Source organism: Primulina tabacum, chromosome 15 (genome assembly GCF_025594145.1).
Source record: "Primulina tabacum isolate GXHZ01 chromosome 15, ASM2559414v2, whole genome shotgun sequence".
NCBI classification, from domain to species: domain Eukaryota; kingdom Viridiplantae; phylum Streptophyta; class Magnoliopsida; order Lamiales; family Gesneriaceae; genus Primulina; species Primulina tabacum.
The window spans coordinates 20,099,987-20,110,690 of record NC_134564.1 but is presented as its reverse complement, the minus strand read 5'-3'; the positions used below and the strand labels follow the sequence as shown (position 1 = coordinate 20,110,690).

General features: G+C 36.4%; 1 protein-coding gene across 1 annotated transcript; it reads right to left on the bottom strand.

The window, feature by feature from the left end:
• Nucleotides 1–3,154: 3,154 nt before the first annotated feature.
• On the bottom strand, nt 3,155–3,946 carry LOC142525948 (uncharacterized). The gene has a single exon (XM_075630230.1). It carries the CDS (start codon nt 3,944–3,946, stop codon nt 3,155–3,157), a length of 792 nt encoding a protein of 263 aa, XP_075486345.1.
• Nucleotides 3,947–10,704: the final 6,758 nt, after the last annotated feature.

The window sequence follows — 10,704 nt, the reverse complement described above, 5'->3', positions numbered from 1 at the left end:
TTTTCAAGTTTGGATTTAGAGGCCTCTACAAAAACTCTAGCATATAGAGCCTCAGTGTTGTCCCGAGCCGTAAGGACTAATGGTGTACAATCATAACCACAGACTTATCCTCTCGATGAATGATGACCACTTGAAAAGTTCGAGGGAGGGTAGTTCGGTATAATCATCATATTACTACACATCTGCATGTTTGGACATCTCTATGCCCTTACCAAGAAAAACATCACAGATGTTAGTCTCGAGCTCAAACAACTTTTATCCACGTTTTAGGCGGCTGAATCGACTAGGAACAAATTTAGATCATACATTGTTTACAAATGAGTTTCAACATCGAATTACGATTCATTTGTATTAAAATATAATCAAAGTCTTTATCTATGTTGTTCACATTGTATACAGATAATAAAAATAACAAACCATGAAATAATAAATTATATTAAAATAAAGATTGTTTATTACAACTGAGTTAATAAATTTAGCCAGTAGTTGGCTTGCAAGACATCTACTCTAACACTTGTATTGTAGCCGCATTAATTACTTTCTTCCTTTGCATTTACGACAATATTTGACACGTTTCTTTGGAGTAGGTCTCTTGTGAGACGGTCTTACGAATATTTATCTGTGAGACGGATCAACCCTACCGATATTCACAATAAAAAGTAACGCTCTTAGCATAAAAAGTAATACTTTTTCATGAATGACCCAAATAAGAGATCTGTCTCATAAAATAAGACCCGTGAGATCGTCTCACACAAGTCTTTGTCGTTTTTTTGAGGCTTGAAACCATTGACTTGTCAATAACAATAACAGATTTCTGATTTGTAGTTCTTTATTTACATCTAAACATAATCTATCCAACAATAATAGTAATAATTTCTAAAATTAAAAAACTGACCATTTTATAATTTTTTTTATTTAAACTAATATATACCTATAAATAATTAAAAACGAATACATATTTATAAAAATTAAATACAATATCCTATTTCAAAAATTTCTAAAATGTTTAAACAAATACCCAACTAAATTAAATATTTTACACAGTAAATAAACAATTAATAGACACAATCCGATGCATACAAATAGGTCGTTATTTGATATAATTACGTTGGTTCTAGAGCAAAATTATGAGTTTTAGTGTTAGTTTGTGTCGTATGCAACAACCGGGGTACATGTGAATTTCTAATGAAAAAGGGGAGGAAAGGAATGATAAGATGGAATCGAGAGCATCAAATAGGGAAAGAACCAAGATGCCAAACAGTCAGCACAGTGCTCTCGTGATATCTCTTCAACGCCACCGCGCTGGTCTTCAATATTCGCATCTTCGAGATAGTAACAGAGGTGCCCAAGCGCCCGTTTTCCAGCTCCCCATCGCTACGTGTTGCACAACAAAAGGAAGTTTGTGCAACTAGGGTGTAAAAGTAGGCCTCTATCGTATTTCTACAAACTTTTTGCGTATGTTCGAGGTGGAGAAAAATTAAGAGAGAAAAGAGAACATCTTGGAGGAATAAGATCCTAGTAAGAAGACGGAGAAAGCGATATCCGAATACGGAAAAACATCTTCTATATTCGTTCTTATTTTTTTTTCCTCCTAGATTCTTGGTTTTGAAGTTTAGTTAAAGAACATGCTTCGTTTTTCTTTTGCTTTCATCATGAATTAAATTTTACATTCTAGAATAACAACGTAGCTTGGTTTGAAACTATGTTTTTATTTTTTGATTTATATGTTTTAGTTCTTCTTCGTTTATTCTGTGTTTTCCTGAATTTTATTCTTTCAATTTATTGATCATTGATTGATTGATAAAATAATTATGATCTATCACTCAGAAAATTCAGAAAGAGATAGCTAAATTAACATCATATGAAGATATATAGTGGGTGTTTACAAGAGTTTGAAATACATATAACTCCATAGAAAGAACAATTGTACGCATTTATCGTTTGATGTTAGATTTCTTATAGAAATATTGGAATCAATAATTGACTGAAAAAGAAGTATAAATAATTAAGTGTTTTTGGCTAACAAACAAAACGAATTTACTAATGTAAACGTAAATAAGAATTTAACACAGTGGATAACATAGTGAAATCGAACTTATATTTGTTCTCTCATTTAATTCTCAATTCCAAAGCTTGCATCTTTTTTCTTGATTTTAGTTAGTTGATCCAAACCCATTTTTAATTTCAAGATAAAGTCCAAGCTATTCTGATTATGGTACCTGGTAAATTCGAATATTTTATTACTCGTGGGAATGATACTTCACCCATCATATATTAAAATTTGACATCGTGCGTTTACGAGTGAAAACCGTACAAGTTTTTTGTGTCGTTCTGGAAAATGAGTTTTATTTGAGTTATACCAATATTGTTACCAATTGGTCTCAATTTTAATTTAGAGCTATTTTATATTTTTTGTTATTAAATTAATCGTTGTTTTTCTCTATGTTTTTAGTTTATGCGAAGATTTCAAAGCACGACTTGCTAGTATTTGATCAAGGGATAAAAAATACTTGAAGCGGTTTATGCGAAGATCTCAAGAGAGTGGACAAAAACATAGAGAATAGCGTAGGTCCACCGCCATGAGGTGCACATCAGAGATCACTTCTGGCCTATGATAAATACAGATTATTTGAGCATTGCTCGTGGAACGATCAATGTGAAGTTTTTTTTGCTGAAGTTTTTTTGCTGAAGCCACTGTTGATTAATACGGTGCAACCAAACCGGTTTGGAGGCTCACCTACTGCAGATCCTCACATTCATCTGAGAACCTTTTTAGAGATTCTAGATATAATAAAAATCAATTGTGTTACTTAAGATATCTATTAGAAACAAGAGATACGGTTCCAATATGTGAAACAGGTATTGTGAGGCCATTAGGCAATGTGACTGTGGAGCGAAAGCTGGTATAAGAGTGGAAAGAGGACAACGAACAACAAATATGGTGTGTTGCTCCTGTGTCTAATACCCAGCTGCTCTGTGACAGTAAACCAGAATCAAGGGACAAGGAATATATATCATTGAAGCATGAAACTGAAGGCTCATTGTGTTGTGGAGTCGTAATGGATCCAGGATGTGGATGAAGCTGAGAGCTTAAGATTGCAATAAGTTGCTTACATTGCTCTTGATTCAATGAAGGCTCACACGGGCTGGAAATTTAATCATTAGTAAGTCCCCCGGCTTGGTGGGCAGCTGCTTTGCTTGGATATTGCTTGCTCTTGTACTTAGGATGACTAGGTAGATAACCATGTAAATTATAGCACTTATCTACAGTATGTCCGACCCCATCACATTGAGAGCATACAAACTTGTCATACCTATTTCCTTTGACATTCGAGAAAGACTTAAGAGCAGCAACATGAGGTGAGCGTGGCACTGGTGTATTCGAATCCATTTGGAAAGAAATGCTCTCTTGTTGTATGGAGCGTTGTCTCTCTTCTTGCACAACCAATGAGAAGGTCTTTGAAATGATAGGGATAAGGTCCGTCATTAGGATTTGTGCGCGAATTTGAGCATATGACTCATTCAAACCCATTAAAAATTGCATAACACATTCCTGATTCTGAAAATTTTCCCAATCCTTCATTGATCCACAATTGCACACATAAACTGGTTGAAAGTCCTTCAACTCATCCCAGAGTGTCCTTAGGCGAGTGTAATAAGTAGTTACATCCATCGATCCTTGGTGCAATCCATTTAACAACTTCTTAATCTGAAAAATCCGCGGTGCATTGCTCTGGTGGAACCTATCGCGCAGATCAATCCATATTTCATAGGCAGTCGGTATGTACATCAAGCTATCAGGTATTTCCTTAGCAACAGAGTTGAGAATCCACGAAATCACCGTGGAATTGCAGCGTAGCCAAGCGTCGTACAAGAGATCGTCAGAATGTGGACGTTGAATTGAATTATCCACGAAACCGAGCTTATTTTTGGCTGTAAGCGCCATGGACATAGCTCAGTTCCATGTGTTGTAGTTTCCTCCAGAAAGTGGGTGTGAGACAATAATCAAGCCAGGATGATCACCGTTCTGCAAAAAAAATGGACTGCCGGAATCGTCAACAGCATTGCGATTTCCCGATCCAATCGTTGCAGGATTTGGAGCCTGATTTGCTTGATTTCCCTTCGCCATGAGAAGGCGTGTGCACCCTTATAGCTCTGATACCATATTAGAAACAAGAGATACGGTTCCAATATGTGAAACAGGTATTGTGAGGCCATTAGGCAATGTGACTGTGGAGGGAAAGCTGTTATAAGAGTGGAAAGAGGACAACGATTAACAAATATGGTGTGTTGCTCCTGTGTCTAATACCCAACTGCTCTGTGACAGTAAACCAGAATCAAGGGACAAGGAATATATACCATTGAAGCATGAAACTGAAGGCTCATTGTGTCGTGCAGTCATAATGGATCCAGAATGTGGATGAAGCTGAGAGCTTAAGATTGCAATAAGTTGCTTACATTGCTCTTGATTCAATGAAGGCTCACACGGGCTGGAAACTGAATCATTAGTAAGTCCCCGGGCTTGGTTGGCAGCTGCTTTGCTTGGATATTGCTTGCTCTTGTACTTAGGATGACTAGGTGGATAACCATGTAACTTATAGCACTTATCTACAGTATGTCCGACCCCATCACACTGAGAGCATACAAGCTTGTCATACCTATTTCCTTTGACATTCGAGAAAGACTTAAGAGCAGCAACATGAGGTGAGCGTGGCACTGGTGTATTCGAATCCATTTGGAAAGAAATGCTCTCTTGTTGTATGGAGCGTTGTCTCTCTTCTTGCACAACCAATGAGAAGGTCTTTGAAAATATCATTAGACTAATTTTGTTTTTGTTTTCTCATGGGGACCAACAGGGAGTTGGCTCCAATAACTACCACTAGGCAACATCACCACATGGGCAGGCATGACTTCATAATTTCTGGCTAAATTCTTTCCACCCGCCAAATCTACCCAAATCAAGATTGAGATTAACATGTGCAATCATCATGATTTTGAACAACTTAATGAATCAGGGGAACACTACGATGACTTACCCCACCCAGGAGACGAGATAACTATAATATAAAGACGAGTATACATTGAGTTATTCTACAAGTGTTGAATACACCAACAAGGATATCATTTGATGCGGCTGCTGGAGGAACGATTTTTGCAAAAAATTCTGAGCAAGCCTGTGATATGTTGAAGCAGATGACCATCAATAGTTTCCAATGGCCTTCAGAGAGATTTATAGAGAAGAAAACTGATGGAGTTTATAGGATAGATCCTATTACGTCACTTTAAACTCAATTTTCTGCGCTAACGAAAAAAACAACAATGAACAAACGAAATTATTTCATACGCCAGTAAAAAAATGTGTTGAATTTCCGTTAGAAGTTCAATAATCAAAATGAATGAGGTAGGAAATCTTTGGAAGATTTGGTGAGTAATTTAGTGTTAGAGTCATAAAAAAGATTCAAGAGTGATAATAGGTTAGATATTATTGAAATACATATGGGTAATATGGGTGCCACAATGAAATCTCTTGAGGTTCAAATAGGCCAGCTTGTAGTTGCAATAAAGGATCAACAAAAAAGCAAGTTACTTAGTAAAGCCGAAGTGTATCCCAAAGATCAGTGAAAAGCTGCTACTTTGAGAATTGGGAAGGAAATTGGAACTGTTGATAATAGAAGATGATAAAGAGAAGAAGTGGAAGTTAAGGGTGACAAGTCAAAGAAAGAAAAGAGTAGCCTATGATTTTATCCGTAAAGCAACCAATGCCCAAGGAAGTTCTTCATTATCCTCAACGATTTAAGAGAAAAGTGCTAAATGATCAATTTGCATATTTTCTTGATATTTTCAAGAAGATTAACATCAATATCCATTCTGCTGATGCTCTCGAGAAAATGCCTAGTTATGAAAAATTCAAGAAGGACGTGATGTTGAGAAAGAAAAAGTTTCAAGAGTTTGAAACAATGAAGTTAATCGAGGAGTACAACATAATTCTTGAAAAGAAGCTCTCAAAAATTAAAAGAACCAGAGAGTTAGATTATTCCTCGTGTTAATGGTGGTTATCATTTTAATAGAGAACTTCGTGATTTAGTAACGATTATTAATTTGATGTCTTTATCTATTTACATGGACTTGGAACTTGGAGAAGTATAGCCTACCATCATCACATTGAAAATGGAAGATAGGTCCCTCACATATCCTTGCGAAATTGTCAAGGATGTACTCGTTAAAATGGACAAATTCATCTTCTTTGCTGACTTCGTTATATTAGATATGGAGGAAGATAAAGATGTCCCATTGATTTTGGGGAGTCCATTCTTGGCCTCAGGTAAAACATTTATTGATGTGCACAAAGAAAAACTAACTTTTGACATTTCATATTTACAAGGAGATCAAAGGGACAAATGAGGTAAGTATTTGTCATAGTATTGATGCTATTGATTCTTGTGTGAATACTCTTTTCATAGGGAGAGCTTTGATAGACTCGTTAGAAATGTGTCTCGTTGACTCGACAACCCATGTGGATGACGATGATTGGGACCTTAGAGAGCAAATTCTAGCTTAAGAGAGCTTACCAAAAGAAAATGGTGTGAAGTTCAACTAGAAAATCGTCAAAAGAGGTACCACAAACCACTCCTGAATTAAAAGAACTTCCTATTCACTTGTGTATGGATTTTAGGGAGAATTGTTGGTGCATCTGGTAATCATTTATTCCTCCATTACTGCTGTTGAAAAAATTAAATTATTAAGAGTTTTGAGGGAATTTAAATATGCTTTTGTTTGGTTGATATCTGAATAAATGGAGAAGCCCCACTATTTACATGCATAAAATTTTGATGGATGAGTCATATATCTCTTATGTGGCTCATCAAATGAGGTTACACCCAACTGTGAAGGAAGTAGTAAAAACTAACGTATTGAAATTATTGAATGCTGATATTACTTATGATATTTTTGATCTTTCATGATTTCTGTCAGTTCAAATGGTATTAAAGAAAGGAGGTATGACAATGGAAAAGAATGAGAAGAACGACTCGATGTCAATTCATACGTTTACTTGTTGGTGAGTTTGTATTGACTATAGGAATCTTAACAATTCTAAGAGAGAATATCACTTTTGGCTTCTTTTTATTTACTGAATGCTTGATAGATTTACTAGTTATCAGCATTAATGCATTTTATATGATTATTCTGGGTACAATCAAATCGCCATACGATCATAAGATCAAGAGAAGATGACTTTCACCTGCCCCTATGGTACATATGCATTTAGGAGGATGTCCTTTGGTTTGTATAATGCACATACTACTTTTCAAAAGTGTATGATGACTATTTTTTCTTACATGGTGGATGAATTTATGGAATTATTGACATGTCTGCTACTAAACTAATGAAATTTTCCCAAGCATTGACCAAAATTACATACACATAAAAATTATAAAATTCGAAACATACAATAAAGTAAAACCAAGTCCTGTTGTTAGGATCGGTTGGGTGTGATAAAGTGTTCAGAAGGGGGGAGGGGTTGAATAAACACTTTACAATTTTCACCACATTTCGATGGATGAATCAGTTTAGTGATAAACTGAATTCAGGAATCTTGTTGTCAAAGTCAATCAGTTAGCTTAATAAAAGTGCGGAAATAACTGAAAGACGGATAGAATAAAAACTTATAATAAGCAACACAAGATTGGTGGATGTTCGAAGATTTCAAACACTGCTACGTCACTCCTTCTATCACGATGAGTAGATATTCACTAAAAGGGTTTGATCTATACAATGATTTTTACAAACCCACTTCAGTTTGGACTTACAATGCCAAAACTGAAACTCTTAGTATCACTACAATTTGTATCATGACTCAACTGATATAATTTCTAAGCACAACTGATCTTACAAAGATCGAATAAAACAACAAAGAATGTTTATGCTTGAAGCTCAAAGTATAGCCTAAAAGCTATGGATATGTATGATAAATGTGAGCTTTGTAAAACTGAGCTTTGAAAAAATATGCGAAGAGTGGTGAACAACTTGATAATCGGATGACTCGGTTAACTTCGTATGTGTTGTGTTATTCTTTTCTTATCTTTCTCAGCTGATCTTCTCGGTTATTTACATGCTTTGATTCCAATAGTAACAATGAATGCATTTGAATTTTTATATCAATTTGTGGCCATGTCAACATTCTTCTGACAGTCGTACACTGTATCTTTTCTGAAATGCGGCGTTCCCACTGCTTCTGTACAAACTGTCGGTTGTTGGCTACATTCTTAACTGATGACGTGTAAAGCTAATAAAATCAGTTGACTTTTTTATCCGATAGGATTAACTGATCATTCTCAACTGATTGTAGTGTAACTGATCAGTTGACAACACAGTTCAGTTAGTTTCGCTCAGTTCAGTTTCTTAGAATTATATATGCATTTATCTTCAGTTTATGCAACTATCAGTTTACGAATCTTAAGTTCAGTTACCTTCAGTTTTCTTGATCAGTTTTTCAACCTCTTCACGCTTAATTTGTCAAACTCCAAAATTTCGTTTACAACAATATCTCTTTTTTTAGTGTTTGACAAAACTTAGAATATATGAACTGATAAAACTAAACTCTTGTCGATAAAATAATCTTTTATTGATAACTCTTTGTATGTACAGATTCGTACAAAGAATGAAAGAATAAAAGAATTTCTGCATAAAAGAATCTTCTTTCAGTGTACAGATTCATAGAAGGAATAAAGGAATAACTGACTGAAAAATCTGCCAAAACTCTCAACTGAATAAAGATGTCGTCTTCTAACTGATCTGGACTTCTACATTTCTTTGCTCTTTTATCAGCTGGTCTGTGATCAGTTGGTTGAATGGATCTTTTTTTAGATAGCTGTTGTTGTTCTTCCCCCCTTTTTGTCAAACTCATCAACCATGCTGGATAGTGTACGGACTTCTGAGGTGAACAAAGATATAGCATTCATCATCTGTTCCTGCATCAGATCCAATCTCTTGGTCATGCTGGTTTATATAAAATCCATTCTATTGATCAGCATGTCTTGAGTCTGAAAAAGTGCTGGAACCGTCACTCTGTCCTTTTTCAACTGATCCAATAGGAGAAATAAGGAAGTGATATCCTTAGTAACCTGGTGTAGGCTCTTTAAGGTATTCTCCTTTGTGGAATCAATCTTCAAGTATGCAATAATTGTGTTGACTTCTTATCGGAGATGGTTGAAATTAAATTTTGCAGACTGGACTGAATATCTTTTATTATATTATCAGTAGCCATTGGTATTTGAAGAGACAAGGCTTCAGATGATTCTGGTTCTTGCTCCCTCTCTTCTTCATTGAAAATGACCAAGGCCCTATTTTGTGATTCAGTCATAGCTTTAGCCATTTCTTGAGTAATTTCTTCAACTACCACCTATTGAGGTTCTTGAGATTGGGTGGAATTCTGAGCAGCAGTAGAGCTGGTGGGCTCTTCAGTTGGTTTCACGGCTGACATTTCAGTTGGCTCTTCAGTTGGCACTTCTTCAAATGGTTCTGAGTGCAACTGAGCCATATCAGCTTCAGCTTCAACCACTTGTTCAATTTTGGCAGAGAAATGAACTGGTTCTACAACTGCTGGTATTACAGCCTCTGAGGCTGTTTGTTTAGTATTGATGATGTCTTCAACTAGTTCATCAGTTCTTGCATTCAGCTATATGTCAACGACAACTGGTTGTATTACTTCATCAACGTTTGCCAGTGACAACTCAGCATCGGTGTAAAGTTGAAGACCTGCTAGAGGAGATGGAAGAGGAGAAGATGAAGGCTGAGCATCCTTGGAAGAAAGAATAGTTGCTTGCTCAGAATGTTCACCAACTGTTTCCTTGGATGGCCCAGGCTGATGAGTCGAAGGTTCAGCCTGCTCTTCTGAAGATGGACTTTGGGAATTAGCTGGAATAATCAATTCTTGCCCCATTTCCCAATCTTTGATCTTCATCTCCAGTGATATGAGATCCGTGGCCAACTTATCAAAAATTTCTTTGTCATTGAAGTCAGTTGGAGAGGTAGGATCATAGTTCTTGTGTAGCTGAGCTATGACTGAGCCAGCTTTTTGGCACGCATCGGATTAAAAAGTTAATTCCTCCTCTCCAGCGCTTGAGAAATTGAGGCCGATTTAACTACCTTGAGGACTATTGTTTTCAAAGCGATGAATTTTTCCAAAACTGATTTCTTCTGTAGTCGCTTGGCAAACACTTCAGTCCTGAATCTGACATATTCATTGTACGCTTTCATCTTTGATTCAGAAAACTCATTTAGTTCTTCCCATATCAGGTCAATATGATTCTAAATCAGGTTTGTTGGTCTGGGCTCTTCAATCATCTTTCCCTTACCTTTTGGGTCAGAGAGGGCATGAGTAATGCTCAATCCAGAAACTGTTGAATCCACCTGCTCACGTATCACCAAGCCCTTAGGTCTTGCAAAAAGTAGTGTTGTTGGACCGGTGATAGTGATCAGAGGTGCTCTCACTCCAATGTGTTTTTGTTTATCACCTGATTCGATGATAGTCTTCTTTGAAGGAGCAGTTGGAGGAGGTTGCTGAGGAACAGTTGAGAGAGCAACTGGAACTGCCCTGATCGGTATTGTACTTATGGGCTGTTTAGCTCCAGTTGGCTTCAGTCTCTCAATTGGAATGGCTGCAATAGGCTTGGTTTTCTAGGTCCTTGGCTTTTTCAAGATTTT